The sequence below is a fragment of the Muscardinus avellanarius genome (assembly GCF_963383645.1).
Source record: "Muscardinus avellanarius genome assembly, chromosome: 15".
Taxonomy (NCBI): Eukaryota; Metazoa; Chordata; class Mammalia; order Rodentia; family Gliridae; genus Muscardinus; species Muscardinus avellanarius.
The window spans coordinates 51,281,565-51,302,361 of record NC_137801.1 but is presented as its reverse complement, the minus strand read 5'-3'; the positions used below and the strand labels follow the sequence as shown (position 1 = coordinate 51,302,361).

The following is a 20,797-nucleotide window of genomic DNA, read 5'->3' as shown; positions in this document are numbered from 1 at the left end:
TTATCTGCTGAGGCTGGCATTGAACCTGCAATCCTCCTGTCTGTCTCAGCCTCCCAAGTATTGGGATTACAGGTGAGTGCCACCATGCCTGGTTTATCAGTGTTTTTTAGTTTACTCATCAATAGCCTGAACAGAAAACAAGGAGCTGTATCAAAACTCTGATTAAAACCTAGAAACTGGTCGATCTGAAATGTGGTATTCCCTCGTGGGAAATGGTCATTAGAATTACAGGATTTGCATGATCTACATATGCCACCCACATCCACTATGAATTTTTCCTGGATGTGAAGTCCTTAAAAACCAAACCAGTCTTGAGCAACTTACGCCAGTTTCGTCCAAAATAACTGACAAGCCCAACGACTAAAATCACAAATTTTCAACTCAGCCCCCAAAGGTGTTTGTTTGTTATTTTTAATCAGAGATATTTTGCCCACACCTTACTCTGAAACATTCAGCAGTGTCTGTGGAAATTTTTTTTATTTGTTCATGGGTGTGGGAAAACCAACAATAATTCTCTTCTTCTTAACTATAACACAGCACCTCACACAAGGAATTTTCTGGAAATTTTTTTATCAAAATGTCAAGAGTGCCACTGTTGAAAAATCCTAAACTAGAGGAAGATTTATTGGAAGAAACAGCCTATTTGTTCCATCTCCAGATATACTGTCACAAAGCAAAGGATGAATCTATAAGAAGATTTCTGGAGGAGGCCTTACAATCCTGGCATCCCAACTGCTAAGTCCAAAATAGTTCTAAATAGACCTTGTTTAACACAAGTAAATAATTCCTCATGTGTGTTCCTCTGGCCAGGGCAATGTTTAAGGAGAGAGTGGAGTTATTGTTACTGGAATGTGCTTGAAGAAAGCAAAGGTAATCATACTCACCAAGATAATTAAGCAATTTTCTTACTTTTAAAAGAAATAAACAGAACAATAAGGAGTGATGTTTCTTTTATTTATTCCTTCTCATTTACTTGGTAATTATCAATATGTTCATCTAGAATTAAAATCAAACAATTTTACTACTTATCTGGATTCATAATATCCAATGGCTGAACTGCTTTTGTCATCATTGCCTAGAAGGTCAACAACAGAGGCATTGTAGAAGAAGCTGAATCATCCAAGATATCTATGACCTGAGAAAAAATAGTTATCTGCTAAAGAGCAAAGATCTCTCAGCTAGTATCTGGAAACAAAACTCCTTAGTTTTATTGTGAGAGGAAAAAAAGGCATTCAACTCCTAAGAAAGTTCAACTCAAATTTGGATTACAATAGAAGCAGGCAAGTGAACTCCCCATCCTCAATAGTTCAGACTATCAGTTTTTGTACTTTTACAGCTAAAAGTGGCTATTCAATTACTTAGCTTGCAAATTTGGAATAAAGCAAGCAACATGAGCAAAAGAACAAATGCCTTTAGGTCTAGATGTGATTAAGGGTTGAATCTGCTTCTTATTTGAAAATGGAATTCTTTTTGTGTGTGTGTGTGTATGGTACTTGGGATAGAACCAAGGGGTATTCTATCTCTGAGCTATACCCCCAGCCCTATTTTTTATTCTTTATTTTGAAACAGGGTCTCACTGAGTTGCAAAGGGCCTTACTAAGTAGCCAAGGATGTTCATGAACAGTGATCCTCTGTCTCAGCCTTCCAAATGCTGGGATTACAAGCAAGCACCACCACGCCTGGCTCAAAAATGGAGTTCTTTACAAACTGAAGGGAAACGCAGTTGAGTAATAACTTCTAAAGAAGTAAATGCATTCGTGAGAATTTTGCTTACTTTAGGTTTTTGGTACATTTTTTCTGTGTGTTGCTTACGTTATTGTTGTTTTTTTTTTTTTTTTTTTTTTTAGTGAGATATTAAGAAATGGTTACATAGGCTCAGTGTTAAAACAGAAAAAAAATGCCTAAATTTATCTTTGCATTCTAGTTAGAAATTAAGCCAACTTAATCTCAACCAAAGCAAACTCTTAGATGCCAACTTCAACTATTTCATCCACTGAGTTTCTAATTGGAATATAAGAGCATTTAAAGATTTCCAAAGCACAGTCAACTAAAATAGCCATATTTTTCATTCATGTTCCCACAGTATTCCTAATTATGTGTGCTTATAGGGAATATAAAACTTTACAGGTAGGACAATATCCTGCCAATACATATTTCCTCTCTGTTTCAGTCTACCTAAGATACTCTTCCCCCTTATTTTCATCTGTTTTTTATTCATGCAAAAACATACAAGTGCTAAGCCAAAACACTCAAGAGTTCACACCAACACAAAATAAATGGCTCTGGAAATGACTCAGCAAATCTGTAATTTGGGATTAGCCTCACAACTGGTTCTTATCTGTCTAAACACCAATGAGTTCAAACAAATTGTGTGGAGATTTAAAATTATGAAAAAGCATGCCTTACCATCCATATCAAAAATTAATTTGTAACGGCAGGATAAATACAAGCTACCAAAGCAAAGTTACAGGCTGTTGATCCATAAACATCTCATTGTGCCTCTTCATTTTCCATTTAATTACTGAAATAAAAATTCAATGCAAAAGTACTATAAATATACTCTAGTGATATCAACTCTCAGCAGCAGAACTATCACTAAAAAAAATTAGAAAACTTGAAGTATACAAAAAAATTTAACTAAGAGTCATTCTATAATATAGCTATTACATCAAATTTATAGCTAAATCCAGTTGTTAAATTTTATAAAACACTTTATGACTGACTAAGCTTACCTGAATCCAGGCAATCACGAGCTATATGATGTAATATTATTATCATTATCTAAACATATATGTTACTTTGTATAAAGCGTTATCTCAAAGTTGACTTAAAAACCTTTCTTCTAAGTTAAAAGTGCATTGAATAAACTAGAGGAATACTCTTAACTAAAGCCTAAAAAGCATTTGCCAAAGTCAAAATTTAAAAAGTTCAAAATCCTTTCATGATAAAAACTGTCAACAGATTATGTTTAGAATAAATTAACTCAATACAGTAAAGGCCAATATGACAAACTTATTCTCAACCACAGAAAGTTGAAAGTTTGTCCTCTAAGATGCCTATTCTTATCACTTCTTTTCAACATACTACTGAAGTCTTTTCCAGAACAATTAGGCAAGAGAAAGAAAAAAGGTATCCTAATAGAAAATGAAGTAGTAAAATTGTCTGTTTATTGATGATATGGTTTCTATATATAGAAAACCCTCGTCTCCACAAACAAAAAGACTGGATCAATTCAGAAAAATTGCAAGATACAAAAGCAACATATGAAAACTAGCAGCATATCTACATACTAGTAATGACCTATCCAACAAAAAATTAAGAAAACAATTACTTATAATGACAACATAAAATTAAGTAGGTATAAATTTAGCTGAGGAAGTAAAAAAAAACTGTATGCTGAGAACTATAAAACACTGATAAAAGAAACTGAAGGAAATACAAATCAAATGATAGTCTATGTTCATGAATTAAAAGAAATATTGTCAAAATATCCTAATTAACCAAGTGATCTAAAGATTCAGTGCAATACTTATCAAAATCCCAATGTTATTTTTCAGAAATTGTAAAAAATAAAATCTCAAATCAATAAGGGACCACAAAAGACCAGGATAAGTAGCCACAAGAATCTTAAACAAAAGATCTGGAGATAAAGGTATCACACTCCTTGATTTCAAACATCTTTAGGGTGATTATAATCCAAACAGCATGGTACTGGTATAAAAACAGGTCAACCAATGAAACAAGATAGAAAATTTAGAACTAGACCCACATATTTATGGTCAGCTGATTTTTTACCAAAGTACCAATAACTCACAATGGAGAGAGGACAAACTTTTCAGAAGTGTTAGGAAAACTAGGAATCTGTATGCAGAAGAATGAAGCTAGACCCTTATACCAAATATAAAAATCATCATAAATTCATCAAAATGGATTGATGAATTAAATACAATCACTGAACTGCAGGGCTACTGGACATAAGGGACAAGTTCCATAATATTGGTCTATGCAATTATGTTTTTATATATGCCCCAAAGCACATGCCACAAACTAAATAATATAAAATGGGACTATGTCAAACTAAAAAACCTCTGTACAACAAAGGAAATAACTGAGAAACTGAAGAGACAACCCATAGAATTTGAGGCTATATTTCAAACCATATATCTGATAAAGGGTTATTATCCAAAGTCCCCAAACAACTCAATAATGAGAAAATAAATAGCCTAGTTAACAAATGGGTAAATGACTTGAACATATATTTCTCAAAAGACATATAAATGACCTATAGGTTCATGAAAAAATGGGCAGCAGCATTAAATCAACTAAAACTATAAGGTATCACCACAATTGTTAGAATAGCTTTTATCAAAAGAATGTAAGATAAAGGTTGGATAGGATATAAAGAAAAGGTAATTTTATACAATATTGGTGAAAACATAAAATTAGTACAGTCATTATAGAAAATGGTATGGAAGATCCTCAGAAAAATAAAGGACTTTACTGTATGACCAGTGATCCTTCTGGATATATATCCAAAGGAACTGCAATCATTACATAGAAGGGCTATCCGCACTACCATTTTTATTGAAGCATTAGTCACAACAGCCAATATATGAATTCTGCCTGAGCATCCATTAATCAATGAATGCATAAAAAAGTAGGGTACATATACAAAACAACACTGTTCAGCCACAAAAAGAAGGAAATCCTATCATTTACAACAACATGGATGAAACTAAAGGATATTATGTTAAGTGAAATAAGTCAGGCACAGAAAGACAAAGGTCACAGGATCGCATTTATACACAGAATCTAATAAAGTTGAACCCATAGAAGTAGAGAGTTGAATAATGGTTATCAGAGGCTGAGGTAATAAGAAAGCAGGAAATGGGGGAGTTGTTGATCCAAAGGCACAAAGTTTAGGTAGAAAGAATAGGTTTTGAGACCTATCATACAGGTGGGTAACTATAGTCAATAGCATTGCATTATATTTCTCAAAATAACTAAAGATGTGGAGCATGGTAGCAAATGCCTGTAATCCCAGTACTTGAGAGGCTAAGATGGGAGATCACAGGTTCAAGGTTACTTCTGTAACAGTGAGACCCTGTTTCAAAATAAAATGGGCTGGGGTATAGTTCAGAGGTAGAATGCGCTTGGATTTAATCCAGGCCATAAAACAATAATAATAACTAAAGAAGGTAAATTTCAAATGTTTTGCCATAAATAAATGATATGTAATAAGATGATGGATCCATCAAGTATTGAATGGTATTGTGTACATAGACCAAAATACCTTATATACATAGATCAAGTATTGAATGGTATTGTATACATAGATCAGAATACCTTGTATTCAATAAATGTATACAATATAATTTTTCAATAAAAAATAATAAAATTTAAGAATATAAAATAAAAAAGAAACTAGGGGTTTTCTACTTAAAAGAGCTCATTTGTAAATGGAAGAATGAAAGTAAACCTTTGCTCCTAAGCTTTTCCTTTTGTGTGTGTGGGGGGGTACTGGGGATGGAACCCTGGGGCATTGTACTTTTGAGGAGCTACCCCCAACTCCCCTTTTTTTGCCATACTGGGGATGGAACCCAGGGTCATTGTACCTCTAAGTTACATATTTTACCTCTGAGCCCTATATTTTAATCTTTTCATTTTTGAAACAAGGTCTCACTGAGTTGCGAAGGGCATCACTAAGTAGCTGAGGCTGTCCGCAAACTGCAATCTTCCAGTCTTTGCCTCCTGAATGCTGGAATTACAAAGCATTTCCTTTTTAGTTTAAGAAACACTGTTTCCTTAAAATAGTGCACACAGTTACTTCCCAAGCTCATTAAAAAGTAATCAGGAAATAGGAAAGTCATTAACCTTACCTTCCCATTAACCCATTACCGCCCCTGAAGACAAGCATCAAGGCCAATGATCCATCTCAGGATCCTAATACAAACAAACATCCTTTTCATGCCTTTCATCTCTTGTGGAGAACTAGGTAGCCAATCTAGGGACATCTACTGCCACTCTTGGAAACAGCCAGTGGCAGTTCAGTCAACCCAGTAAAGGCACCAGATGGGAGGCTCTGAATAATGGGTGAAATGGCTTCTTCCTGCTGCTGCACCTCCCAAGACAAACAACCCAGACAGCAGTAGCTCCCTATCTTTCCCACCGTTCCATTTGCACTCAAAAGAACACTGGATGCATTAGAAGTCCAGCTTCCTGAGTCAATTTTCAGCACGATGAGAAAAGGATTAGGATGAAATAGAATCCAACAGGTAAATACCCAAGTACAATATTGAAAATTTACCCCTCCTGTCATAGCTAAAACTGGCAGCCTCTTCCACCGCTGCTCAGAGCTGGCTGGCTGCACATGGACTCTACAGCAGCTTTCAAAAAAAAAAAAAAACTCAGGTATTTTTTGAATGAAAATCTCCACCGTTTATAAAATCAATCATTTTAAGCTTCAACTGAACCATAGGTAACATAAAAGAACCATGGGGAGGAAGGATTTAGGATTTTTTCTTTTCTTAAAGAAATGATTTTTTTCTCTCTGAAGTTCAATATGGTTTCAGATCCAAGATGCAGAAAATTAAGCCTCTTCCAAAAGGTTAAAAGGCTTAGGTTTAGTGCCACCTCAGCAAATACTGGGTATGTTATGTTTTAGAAATCAAAGGAGTATTCAAACACATCATATATTTTAAAGAGGCACTTGTACATGACCCAGAAAGATTCTCTGGTAATGGAAAAGATAATACTATTCAAAATATGTTTAAAGTTTGGTGAGAGGGTTGGTGATTTTTGAGTGAGTAGGCAAGGGAATCATCTGACACATTTTAGGTTCAAATAAAGCTCAAGATCCATGTTCCTGCCCCCAACACAATGGAAAACATCCTCCAGATAAAGGCGCATGGATAGACACTCAAGCAAACCAGCATCCGGCCCGTTTAGAGATACCACGTTTATTTTTGAATATTGTTTTCTCATAATAAATATTCATTTCTTCCTGAACATAGCTATTAACTAGATTCAAAACCCATTTGGACGTCCTTCAAAAAAGGAAGCGCTAGTAGGAAACAGCATACTCAGAAAATGCTCAAGTTTAAGATGAAAGAATCTATTTTTGTCTCCAAGACTCACAGAAACCTCATCATGCAGGGTCCCGAAGAATTACTGTTCCTGTCACTCCCTCCCCCTCACCCACAACCTTCCCTGAGCTTACCTGACCTATAAATGTACAAACTGAAAACAAATTGAAGGGAAGAAATACACATCATGGTTTCACAGCAAATGTCTGTTCCTCCGCCCAACCCACCCGTCAACCAGCACCTGCAGCTTCCACTGTGGCTGGACAGCCCTTCACCATTCATAACTCTCTACTGATCTGCCCAAAGACGTTCCCCGTCACGTACTGACCCACCGTTCATGCCACTGTAGACGTTGCGGTGATGGAGAGATGCGTCCTCTTGTGCCTGCCGCCTAAGGGTACCCTCCCTGCTGCCTCCGCCGCTGCCTCCGCCTCCGTGTTTGTGATCAGGGCTTCCCCCATAATGCTGTTTGAGATGCTCCGGGCTGGTACCCCTGGCTCTGGGTAGGTGCTCCAGGCTCCCACCAAGGGCGTGTTTCTGAAGATGCTCGGGACTCCCTCCGCTGTGCCTGGCATGTTCAGGGCTGCCCCCTGACCTGCTCCCACTCAGCACGTGCTTGGGCAGCATTTCAGGGCTGCTCCCAGGGTGTGGGTGCCTTTGCTGTTCTGGGCTACCCTTGCATAAGGGTTTGTGGTGCTCGGGGCTGGGTCCTTTGAGTGCTTTGGAGTGATCTGGAGTCCCGGGGGCCCTGGGTTTCTGCAGATGTTCAGGGCTGGCACTCCTGTGCTTGGAGTGCTCCGGGCTGCCCTCGCCACGGGGTTTCTGCAGGTGCTCAGGGCTGCCACCACTCGCGTGGTGCTTGTGGTGGTCAGGGCTGTCGGTGCTCCCAGTGCTGGAGGTGCTGCTGCCGTCGCCCACGTCCCGAACGTATTGGGCGGTAGAGGCCGTGAGCTGGCAGAGGCTAGCCTGGCTGTCAATGGAGCAGCGGCTGCCTGCACACCCTGCGCCCTTCTCCTCATCCAGCAACACACAGAGCTCCTTGAGCTCCATATTCTCCTTCACCACCTCCTCCTGCTTCACCTCCAGCTCCTTCAGCTTCTGCAGGTATAAGGCCACTTCCTTGTGCATCACCCCAGCGGTGTAGCGGCCCAGTCTCTGCCACTCCCGGGACACCCTCTTGCCTTTCTGCCTGTCATCATCCAGGAAACAGCAGAGGTCCCTCAGTTCCTGGTTGTCCTCCTGGAGTTTCTGGTTGATGTCCTGAAAGGAGAGAGAGAACTATTCAAGGGAGGTATACATAGGAGGCATCACTAGGCCAGACTTTCTGGGATCAGGCCAGTGAGGAACTGGTGAATTCCCTGGGACATTATGGGAGGAGTAGGGGAAGCTGAGGGTTTGTAACTATCCATAAAAGTCCAAATAATTGTTCCAAGCACAACACTTTACTAGGATAATTTCATCTAATTTTCACCAAAACACTTAGGGATAATGATTAGTATGTTTCTGAAAGAAAACCATAGAAGGCAAAACTGGACTTCTGCAAAACTCCATGGTAGAAACAAGGCTCCCAAGAAAGAAAAATGCTACTTGTGACCATGAAATTCTTGAAATCTCCGAGGCAGCATGCCTTTAAATCATCAAAGAGCTGCTGAGATTTTCAGCCCTGGACACAGAATGAGCAGCCCCAATCCCCCCCACTAGGGAAAGGCACAATTGCCCTCTAGTGGCATTTCAGTCTTGCACACTTTATGTGCCATCCCCTCCAGGATGGATGTCCCAGCAAACTCCCATTTAAGCCAGACTGAGCCCTTGATATACTAACACCCCTCCTGAACCACACTTTTCAGAAAACCCTACCTTCTTCCCACCCATTGGTCTTTATAAGAACAGGGGCTAACCCTGGCATCTCCTCTCTCACCTTCCACTTCTATGCCAAGCTAGTCTTTGGAGCTCAACTTCTAATATTAGTTTATCTTGTCAATCTCATGTTAAAAACCTTTTCATAGTTTTTTGTCACCCTTAGAATAAAGTACCAAATCCTTCCATTCTTTCAAGGCCTCAAGTGCTATGACTTGGTTTACTTCTCCATCATGAATGGAAATCCACTTCTTTATTTTTTAATTTTTTATTGGTGCATTGTATTCATACATCATAATGGGATGAAAAACTTGTGTAGACATACATGTACACATCACCCAGTTAGCCCCTACCCAATCTCCATCCCATTCCCTCCCCATCCCTCCTTCCCATGCTTGGCTTAGTGGTTGACATTGATATGTTTAAGTACATCATGTGCTTTAGAGAGTTTCCTTCTTCCCCACTCCCATCCCCTCAGTTAGGTTGGTTGCCTTATTTGCTTCTCTATAGGATCTTCTTTTTCATCTAGAGTTCCTCCTATGACCCATTTCTCCTTAGCTTTCACATATTAGGGAGAACATTCGATTTCTTCTTTTTTATAACTGACTAATCACGCTTAGCATAATGTCCTCTAGTTCCATCCATTTCCCTGAAAATGATGTAAATGAGTTTTTTTAATGGCTGAGTAAAATTCCATTGTATACATATCCCACAGTTTTGTAATCCATTCATCTGTTAATAGACATCTTGGCTGGTTCCATAGTTTGGCAATGGTGAATTGTGTAGCTATTAACATAGATACGCATGCATTAGTTTGGTAGTTTGGTTTCCTTTCTTTTGGGTAGATACCCAGACATGGTATTGCTGGACCAAATGGTAAATTTGTTCCCATTTTTCTCGGGATCCTCCATACTGTTTTTCCAAAGTGGTTGCACTAATTTGCAATCCCACCAACAATGTCTTAGAGTTCCCACTTATCCACATCCTTGACTAATATCTAGAATATACAGAGAACTCAAGAAACTCAAAACTAAAAAAACAAATAATCTAATCAAAAAATGAGCAAGGGAACTAAATAGAAACTTCACAAAAGGAGAAATTTAAATGGCCAATAAATGCATGAAAAAAATGCTCAACATCACTGGCAATCAGAGAGATGCAAATCAAAACTACCCTGAGATTTCACCTAACTCCAACTAGAATGGCAATTATTCAAAATACAAACCACTTGTTCATTTATAAGGACGTAGTAAACATTTAGTGTGTGTGTGTGTGTGTGTGTGTGTGTGTGTGTGTAATCAGTCCAAGTGGTAGAGATATATATCGACAGACATAGCAGAGATCTTGATATGGTAGAAACAAGAGTCATAAAGCAAGTATAGAACCTAAAGACACATAATAAAATGTGCTGGATCAAAAACTAAAGGAAGCTAAAACATACTGTTTTTCAAGTAAAGTCACCTTTGCATCTAAAAGAAATATGTGAGCAAGGACCTGGGTGAAATAAAGCACAAACATGTGAATAAAGATGATCCCAGGGAGATACTGAGCAGGTAAAAAGACCCTGAAAGGTCTTGGCAGCAAGAGCTCAAGGTATAGGGAGACTGCTGTATCTAAAGTACAGAGATAGAAAAGAAGGTCTGAAGGTGTTGAGGCCTAAGTAGCACAGGCCTTAATGAGGCTTTGAGTTCTTGGAAAGCCAAGACTAGAGGACTGACATAATATGATTCAATTTTGAAGAATCACCATAGTTCTATGTTCTGAATCACCCCTTAGACTTCTCCTCTGTTGTACTTACAACAGTGTCACAACATATGTATGAAGGTACCTGTTGGTTCAAGTCTTCATACTCACTTGACTCACTGAGAATGGAGACCTCATCTATTCTATTGTCTGGTATATCCAGAACACAGGGCCCCCACTATATACACCTGAAACTAAGAAATAATTTTAAGTTTATTGTGAAGTGCTCACTAATTCTCCATTCACACCTACAGTAAAAGAAGTGCCAGGGTTTGGGCAGGGATTAATAGGGACAGCCTATACATCCACAACAAACTAAGGCTTACCCTGCTTTACAAAGCCTTCTTGAGCTTTGTGACTCCATCATCTGATCCAGAGGTAGGGGTCCTCACAGAGAGGACTTGCTTCTTTTAAACCCAGGTTGATTCCAATACATACCCTGACACTGACTAGAAAGTAAACCATAAAACATCTGCCAACTATGTACTTCACTTTCAGACAGTCACAGGACCCAAGATAGAAGGGGATTTTGAGGCCTGAGGAAGAAGTCTATGCAGCTTAGACTCCAGTCCTGACTCTCTCTGCATCACCGCCAACTCTGCTGGTTTCCACTGCCCCCCTCTTTCTTTTGCATCCCATAACCGCTACAGAACCCAGGGGCCTGACCTTTGCCAGTCACTGCCCCCCTGGCCTCCCTGCCTTAGTCTGCTCATCCTCTATCTTCCCTCGCCCACTCACTCCAAGTTCTTCTCCAACAGAATTGTCTTCAACAACACTCCCTGTGTTTTGTCCCTCCTGATAACCAACCCCAACACCTCCCCTTTGCCAGGAAAAATGAATATACCCCTTGGCCATGCCTGAAAGGCTTTATCTGCCTTTCTAATTTTTGATTCATTCTTTCTCTTTCTCTATTTCTTTCTCCTTCTCTCTCTCTCTCTCTCTCTCTCTCTCTCTCTCTCTCTCTCTCTCTCTCTCTCACCCACCCTCCCTCCCTCCCTACCTCCCTCCCTGTCAACTAGTTGTGATGATGTCTATGCATCCCAATGACAAAAATTCACCTTTTCACCTGTATGAGAGGTTTCTCTGATAAGTCTCCAACTGTACCAGAACATCACCCATGAATAAATAAGCCAGGTAACCTTCCCCACTCTTTGCTTAATGCCTATAATATACCTAAATATTCACTGGGCATCAAGTTCTTTTTCCTTTCTTGTATAGATAGCTTAGCTTCTGGAAGCGAGATGTTTGATGTCTTTCTTTGAATATGCAACATACCTGTCATGGTATCTTGCATATTTTGGGCACTTAATGTGTGTTTATGGACTTAATGTCTTAATGTGTGTTTATGGAGAGAGAGAGAGAGAGAGAGAGAGAGAGGGAGAGAATGGAGAATAAATCTAAAATTAGAAAGGCAAATAAAGCCTTTCAGGCATGGCCAAGGGGTATATTCATTTTTCCTGGCAAAGGGGAAGTGTTGGGGTTGGTTATCTGGAGGAACAAAACACATGGAGTGTTGTTGAAGACCATTCTGTTGGAGAAGGGCTTTTAAAGTAGTAGGCCTATAGCCAAAACAGGTTACAGCTGTAACTACTGAGAAAGGACTTCTTAGTGTTTTCATCAAGCCCCTACTTTGTTGAAGCCTATAGTAGTAAGAAGATAAATTCTCCCTTGATGCTGATACTTAGTTTAGCGAAAATCAGAAGCTATGGATATTCAGAAAAATAGTACCAAACAAAATTAATCTTTCTAAGCTTAAAAAATTATTCAACAGTTAGTATAATCCTAGCATTTATAGAAAGTTCAAGTCATGTTCTTTTTAATCTAAATGTATTTCTAACTGAAAATACTTCTTTTTGACTATCCTACAGCTACTCCTGAATTATCTAGAACTACAATATAAGTGGGACTGGTGTTACCATGGGCTTCTCAGAGTCAATATTCTTTTCAAATGACCTACTATAGACCCTTCTCCGCATTAGGAGCAGTGGTGGATATGGACCACTCACTGTTCTTTATCACAACTTCTCTGTCTTATTATTAATTTTCTTGGGAATATTATTTACACTCCATTTCTGTGCTATTTTCTTCACCCTCTGATGAACAGCTAAACAGTCAGCTTGCTAATAGCCTTATAAGCCAGCTTCTTCGAATCTGTCACATTAACATTTGGACTTTCTTTTTCAAAATACTAGGCTTTCTTTTAATATCACCAGTGGCTGCTAGATGTTTTCCAAGTGTCTAAAGTGGACTTTTGCCAGGTGTGGTGGTATACACTTGTAATCCAGCATTTGGGAGGCTGAAACAAAAGGATCATAGATTCATGGCAGCCTCAGCTACTTAGGCTCACAGCAACTCAGTGAGACCCTGTTTCAAAATATAGAATAAAAAATAGGGCTGGGAGTGTAGCTTGGATTTAGAATTCCCCTGGGCTTAATCCCCAATACTGCAAAATAAAATAAAAGTGGACTTTGGGGTTTAGGGGTCGAGCCGTTCTACCTCTGAACTACACCCAGCCCTATTTTATTTCTTATTTTGAGACAAGGTCTCACTAAGTTGCAGAGGGCTTAAGTTTCTGAGCCTGGCCACAAACCTTGTGATGCTCCTGTCTCAGCCTCCCAAGTACTTGGATTACAGGTGTATACTACCATGCTTGGCTATAAAGTGGACTTTTAAACAAAAATTTAAGTCCCTCTCATAAAACAATAAAGCACTATCCAAACTTCAATCTTACACCTGCATACTGCCAAGAACTACATCCAAGGTTAAAGAAGAATTCTTTCAATTGTTCTTTTTCTTCATTGAAAGATGAGAAGAGGTTGGTGTGTTAAGAAGCACGTAGGGAAACTAATGCAGTGTAGACAATTCCACAGAGATTCTATTCCCCCCAAATCAGTGCCCCTTTCTGGTCCAGAGTACCCTGAGTGTTGGCATATGCTCAACAGTACAAAGAAATGCCTCTCAGAAACCCAGCTCGTTAAAAGCATCAGCATTCTAACCAGAGTCTCCTTTCTCCATCCCTTTTGGGTCCAGGCATTCTAAATTCTGAATGACAACCTAGAATGTCAAAAGAGAAGAGAGTCAGCCTACTTTAAACATTTGTCATCTAAGTGACCTTGAGGAAGTAATCTAACCTCACCGGGTTTCCACCTCTATGTATCATATGATCCTCAGGTCTTATGTTGAATTAAAATATCCACGGAGTGATGAGGAAACTGATATTTCAGAAAAATAATAATGAACTGAAAATACTGAACTGAGGCTCAGAGTGGTGAATAGTTTGCCCTTGCTGACCAAACCTTACAGAAGCAATCCCACCTAATAGCCTTAAAAATATTTCAGTGCAATTTCAAAGTCAGCTTATGGAAAAGATCTTTTAAAAAAGAAAAGTTTCATGACTTTAATCACCCTATATTTATAGTCCTTAACCTGTAGTGCCCAACCGCTAGAGACCAAAAACCAAAATCCTTCTTTGCCAATCAAGCCATATTAAATAAACATATCTATCATTTATTTGGTCAACGACATTCATGGATTACTTTGTGGTTCAAGGAAGCTCTGAGCCAAAATGCTAAAGGGAAGGGAGAGCACTAGGCCCTCAGCAAAGCTTTAAGCTTATAGCACCCTCAGGGGTAGGCCTTGGACTCATCAGCTTTAAAAGCTCAAGTACCACACCAGCCCCTCCTCACTGACATCCAGAACCCTGCACACTGTCAGTCCACATCCTCAACAGAAGCTTTCAGAAATGGCTTGAGTTCTTATGTTACTGTTTCATACTATTAAAATCTTTAGGAAATTAGTTGATGAAGTAATTAAAAACTCTTCCAAGTCACATCATAGCTCAAAACCATGGAAGAAGATTAAATTGGAAGGAGACAAACCAATACCATTGCCCAGCAAAATCCAGGCCCTGGAGACACAGAGCTATATATTTATATGTCCTTTCCAGATGATACGAACCACCATATTTTTTCCATATATTACCATCACTTATGGTCACAATACCTTGCAAAATGGTCGTCCACATTTTATTGATGAATAAAATGGGGATCTGACATACTAATTGCCCAAGTTCACCTTCCTGTCAGATGAGGATTCCAGATGCGAATCCACCTCTGGCATCTTCCCACCATGCCTCTATTTCCCAAAGAGACTGGTATTTAACAAATGTTCTATTAGTAGTGAATTTAAATAAGGGAGAGAGCAAGACTTAGGATCTCTCTGACTCTTAAGTTTTCCTCACTGCACTCACTCTTGGGACTATATTACAGTTATCTGGGGCCTCAAGGAAGGGCCATCTCCACCCAGACAACCCGGGCAGCACACAGGTGAGCCTCAGGCATCCTGCCCTATTACACTGAGGCGCAATCTAGAGGCTGAGAAGTGGGAGTGGGAAGGGACGAGAACAGCGTGTGCCTGAGGGAATTTGCTCCCTGAGGTCCCCGCAGTGATTTCGGTTTTTGTCTGGCTTCCTCTAAACAAAAGCAGAACAATGAGAGGAAGGAATACCAGGAGGCACCAGGCTGCTGGGGAGAGGAAGTTTGCAGTGCTTGCCAGCAGGGCGGTTCCCACCACTCTGCTGCAGACCGCTGGGCGCACTGGGGCACACTCGGAGCTCTCCAAGGAGAAAAGAAAAGTTAGTGGGATTTGGGGAATCTTCTCGTTTGCTACCAGCAGAGAGAGGTCTAGCTCAAAAAGAAAGCATCACAAACCGAAACTTGGGGGTATCATTTCAAAAGCCTGCGACTTCCATAATGAGCCCCCCCCCCTCCACGTCGCGCTGCCACATGCTGGATTAAAATTAAAATCAAACTGGAGGTGAATTGGGGAGGGGAGTGAGGCAACGCCTGGCGATGCTGGCCACAGTGGGAGAGGCGGGGGCACTGGAGCTAGAGGACGACCTTTGAAGTCCGAACTTGGGCTTCTCCTCACCCGGAGACACACGCCGGCTCGGAGGGTGGCGCCCGCGGCTTCTCTCTGGCCGCCCCGCCAGCCCCTCTCCTGGGCAGTGGCGCCCTTTCCTTGCCCTCTGCTCCCCAGGACGCTGGGGGCGCCTGAGCCGCCTCAGCCCCGGCCCGGGAAGGTGAAGAGGCCCTGCACTCGGTCCCTAGGCGGCCGTGACCCGGCTCCCCAAAGCGTGGACCTGAGGTTCCCCAGGATGTTAGAGGCCGTGCACGCCCATCGTCACCCTCCCTGACTTTCAGCGTCCTGGCGCCCCACTACCCTGGCCTCCGAGGATCCCGAGGGAGAGATCATCGACGCAGGCGCGCCCCGCATGGGGGAGAGAGAGGAGGGGAGGAAAAGCTACCAAAGTTTGGGAAACTTTCCGAAGGGCTGAGGATGGGGGCAAGGGGAGCTGACCTGGAGAAGGGGAGGTTCACCTGTTGACCGAGGGAGGGAGCGCCGGCCCGCCCGCGCCCGCGCCCGCCCGCTCACCTTGAGCCCGCGGATCTCGCCGAGGTGCAGCTGCAGGCGGCGGTTCACCTCGCGGATGAGGTTGCTGTGGTCCAGCATCGCGCTCACCTTCTCGGCCTCGGCGCGCCGCAGGCTGCGGATCAGCTCCTCCTTGCTCCACTGCAGCAGCTCCTCGTCCGACACTTTGGACAGATCTTCCACCGCGGCGGGCGCGGACGCGCCGGCCGGGGCCGGGGGGCAACTTTCCGCCGCCGCCGCCGCCGCCGCCGCTCCGGCCGCCTTCGACATGGCCTCGCGGTGGCAGGTGCGAGTGGGTGGAAGAGGCAGAGCGGCTCCCGGAGTCGAAGTCGCGGGCGCGGCGAGGACGCCTCCGCCCACACCGGGGGCGCTCGGGAGAGTCAGCAGCGCCGCCCCGGAGCCGCTGCGTTGGGGCGGCGGGGGTCGCTCTGGGCGGCCATCCTACCTCGCCATGCCCGCGCGCGCGCCCGCGAGGCCCCCGGGCCGGGCAGCCAACCTCTGGACGCTGCCTTGGCCGGTTCCTACTCTGCGCAAGTCCATGGTGGGAGCCCGAGCCGATGCGGAGACCTCGGGGACCGGCGGGGGCACCCAGGGAGCGGCGCCCTCAGACCCCGGGAATCCTCCGCCGGGCTCGGTGCGCCGCCCTGCACTTTCCCTCCCGCACTCGCACTTGGCTCGCCCTCAGCCAGCTGCGGGCCCTGGCTCCGCCCTCTCGGAGCCGCCGGCGCCCCCCGGGCAGCTCTGCACGCAGCGGCCGCGGCCCCCAGGCTCGGGGCGGCCGCCCGCGGCTCTCCTCCCGCCACCTGCGCCGCTCCAGCCGCCGCTCCAAGGCTGCTCGGGAAGCCTTCGATTTGCCGAGCCCAAGAGGGTGGAGGAAGGGGAATGGCCAGAGGAGGGGCCTGCAGTCGAGGAGACCCGCAGCCCGCAGCACCTCTTGCGCTGGCCAAACGCAGCTGGCGCTCGACGGTCACCCGGTTCCCGAGAGCGCCCCCAGCTATCCCGCCGGGGGAGGCTGGGGGCTGGGGGCGCGGCTCCTGGAGCGCCCGGGTGCGGGTGGGGTGGATTGAGAGCAGGTGCGGGGCTGAGGCCGCCCGGGCTTGGAGAGGCTCGCGCGCGCCACCGTGTGGCCGAAGGCGCTCCCTCCTCCACCGTCTGCACGCCACTGCGTGTCACCTGGCAGGGAAACAGCTGTGGACCAAAATGAGAGGTGCTTGGTATTTGGAGGGATGGGGGATCCGCCAAGATGGGGTAGCAGGACCCCAAGGAATACCCAGTCGTGTGTACCCTGGAGAGTGGGCTAAAGGGTAAGAAGAAAAGGAGGGAGGTAAAAAAAAAATCTTAATGTTCTGAAAGGAAAAGAATAGGCTTCCGGAAACCACTCTTTAGAGACCCCCCCCCCACACACACACACACCCCAGGTTCTCATCTTTTCTAAAAATCTATTTTTGTAAAGAAGCTTCAGGAAAAAGTACTGGATCTTTTAAAATTTTTTATTCGAAAAACATCAAAGCCTTCAGGAGAAAATAGAATATCTTTGAGAAAATAGAATATCTTTATCTTCTGCTTGCTGAAGCCTGCATTTTAAGGTCAGCACAGTCACCTGCCTCAGAGCAAAGCAAGGTCCCCGCAGGCAAGCTGAAATGCCAGCCAAGGAGATTTACGTTCTCCTCTCTGCTCCAGGCCATTGCCCATTTACATTTACTGGGTTGTCTTTTATGATAGAAATGTCTTGATGGTGGAGCTCTGAGTCTTTGGGTTCTTTCTTTGGGCGATCCTCTGGTATCATGGAGTGGAGCCTGCCCTGAGTTGAACACCTATATTTTGCCTAAAGAGGTTGATGTACGGGAACATGAGCTTTTCAATCCTGGGATGGGGATAGAGGCAGAAAACTGCAGAGATCTTACCCTGCTCCCTAGCTACACACACACACACACACACACACACACACACACACACACACACAGCTTCAGTTAACCAGTGTGCAGAGGGAACCATCTACATCTGGTAGGGTAGGCATCTAAGGCAGAATCCCTCTGCTGTCATTACTGTGTGATTCTGATAAAGCTGACATTTGTTTAGAGATGATCAAGCGGAGACTAAGACCTGGCTTTCAGGAGAACAAGGACAGGCCCATGGAACTGTGGCCCTCTGACCAAGATGGCCTTACTGTTCCCCTCAGCTTGACTACACTGAACACAGGCTTCATCCTAACTATGGAGCACTAGCCTCCCTATGTATGTATTTTAGCAGACTGCCAGTTATAAACTCTTTCTCTCACCCGTTGAGATCTTAATCCAATCCCTCTTCTCCCATTGATTTACATCCCAGGAAAGTCTTTCTCAAGGATCTGGGAGGCATGTGCTGAAATGCAGTTATCATAGAAGATAGCAACACATCCCCCAGTCTCTGTGAAGGGCTGGAACCCAACTTCAACCAGTTCCCCTTAGCAATCACAGGTGGCCTCATCACAGTGAACAACCTTCATCCCAATGTTCTCCAGTACTTTTTCATGAGCTCACCCCAGTGCTTACCAACCCCCAGGCCTTTTGTTCCAATGGAGTCGGTTTAGACTCCCTTTCTCATTGCAATTGTTTTGAATAAAGTCTTCCTTGCCTCTTTAACTATGATGCAATTTTTACTTGATATCTCCCCTTCTACAGAAGGTTTCCTCAACAAAGTTTCTAAATCTAGTTCTGGCAGAGGAAGGGAAAATGCAATTCAGAAAATCAAGTCCTATCTTTTTACTTGTTAGTTCATGTCCTTGAACCAATTATGTAACCTTTCTGGCCTCAGGCGGCTAAGGAGATGAAATGCATAAAGTACTTCATGGAAGTTCCTACAAAAATACAGCCTTATGTTACCGATATTATACCCAAGTGGCCCTTTGTCTGGAAATGGGAAGCAATTCTGTTTATCCTCCATTGTAGGTTGTTCTACAGAAGTCCTATTCTGAAGTGAAGCAACCAGTGCCCTTCTCTGCTAACTTCTTCCAGATCACTTAGCACCCAAGTGGATATTAGAAGGCAGACAGATGGCTGAGAGGAGGAATTGGACTTGTTTTGGGAGGACAAGGAAGAAGGAAACCAAGGGAAAATGTCTTCACAAATTTATATACACTAGTAGTTCCATGCTGTTGGGGTAAATTACCTTGATGAGGTTTTAATGTTTCTAATTTTTGGTCACTGAGTCTGAGTGATTATTGAATGGATAATATCACTTTATGGTACTAAGGTCCTATGTGGTGTCAGTTAGGAACTTCCCTCATTTTCTAAAAACAGAAACAAAACTCAGTCAACAAAAGACGGAATGTGTTTTCACATAACTGGCATACTCAAGACAGAACTGAGAGCTGGCATGTTATCATCATCATCTATCAAAGACTTAGAATCCTTCTTTCTGCTCAGTCATCCTTTGCATGGTTGCTTCATGGCCATAGATAATTGCTAGAGCTCCAGTCATTCATCTTCATTTGAGGCAGGAAGGAGGTAGGAGACATGGCAAAAGAACACATTCCCCTTAAAAAGCTTTTATGGTAATGTGACTCAGTGAATTTAATTCATATTCTAATAACTAGACTTTTCCAGAAAGCTTAGACACTTTTTTAAAGTTGGACATATTACTATCATAAATAGAATCAAAGTGGTTTTAAGAAGAAAACGGATAGCAGGTAGGCAACTACCAGTTTATGTAAACCTGGACTTCGTAATTAAATGGCGGTATCTGAAAGCCAGTCATAAGTGATTCTAAGTCATTAGATCCTGATGGTTTTATCACACATAATGTTTTGAATCAACTCAGTTTCATGCCAGCTCACTGTGGCCCTTCCTGAGTTCTCCTAAGATTTCATCTGACCTTCCTCAATGGTCCTACTGCCTCAAGTATCAGATTTCTTCAAGTAAACTATCTGAACAAGTCCAGTCCAGTAGCTTCATACCCCAGGTAAACTGAATTACTGCTCATACTTCACATCCTCCCTATAAATTAACACCAATTCCTGCCTGTGACTTGGTGGTCCCTCCGACTCAGAACGCAGACCTACTCTCCCCTCCCGTGGTGGTGTGGGATTGTGTTTGGTCATGGAACTGGCCTTACTAATGTACTGTGGATGCACCTTCTCTGCTAAGTTCTCAAAAGACTTTCATGTATCTGCTCATCAATCCTGCACTTCAATAAGAGAAGAGTTAACCTAGGGCAGCTATTATTTCTTTAGCCTGAGACCCACACTCAGCCACCCCAGCAACACCTAAAGACCTGCAGCCTGAAAGCAGAGCCATACCACAGGTTCATGGATCTGTGTCTGAGGTAAGACTTTATTGCTGCTTAGTACTTGTTGTTGGGAGGTTTATTGTGGGGCACTATTAATGCAGTTGTTTAAAGATATAACTTCCCTGCCTAAATCCTTTTGGTAGCATCTCAGCAGCTCTACTTAGAGTGAAGCCACATTTCTTAGCAGAAATATAAGATTGGCACAGTCTGCTCCTTACCTACCTCCCAAGCTCCATCTCATACTCCATACCTTGTCTCATCAACCATAATTTCCCAATACCAAAGTGCCCCTAGCTCCTGATCAGCACTGTCTGGGTCTATCCGTGCCACACTGATGTGTTCTCAAACACATGGAATGCCTTATCAAGCCCTTGTTCACTGAACAGCTTCCACAGGATCCCTCTGTAGGCATCTTC

General features: G+C 43.0%; 1 protein-coding gene across 6 annotated transcripts in view; it reads right to left on the bottom strand.

Annotated features, from left to right (window-relative positions):
* CCDC85A (coiled-coil domain containing 85A) overlaps window positions 1-16,385 on the bottom strand; it is a gene marked incomplete at both ends in the record, with an annotated part of 245,290 nt that extends 228,905 nt beyond the window's left edge. For all 6 annotated transcript variants that reach the window (XM_080711723.1, XM_080711724.1, XM_080711725.1 and 3 more), the window contains 2 exons: window positions 7,418-8,345; window positions 16,119-16,385. In XM_080711723.1, the coding sequence (XP_080567849.1) occupies window positions 7,418-8,345; window positions 16,119-16,385 (1,195 nt within the window). The remainder of the gene's footprint in view (window positions 1-7,417; window positions 8,346-16,118) is intronic.
* Window positions 16,386-20,797: the final 4,412 nt, after the last annotated feature.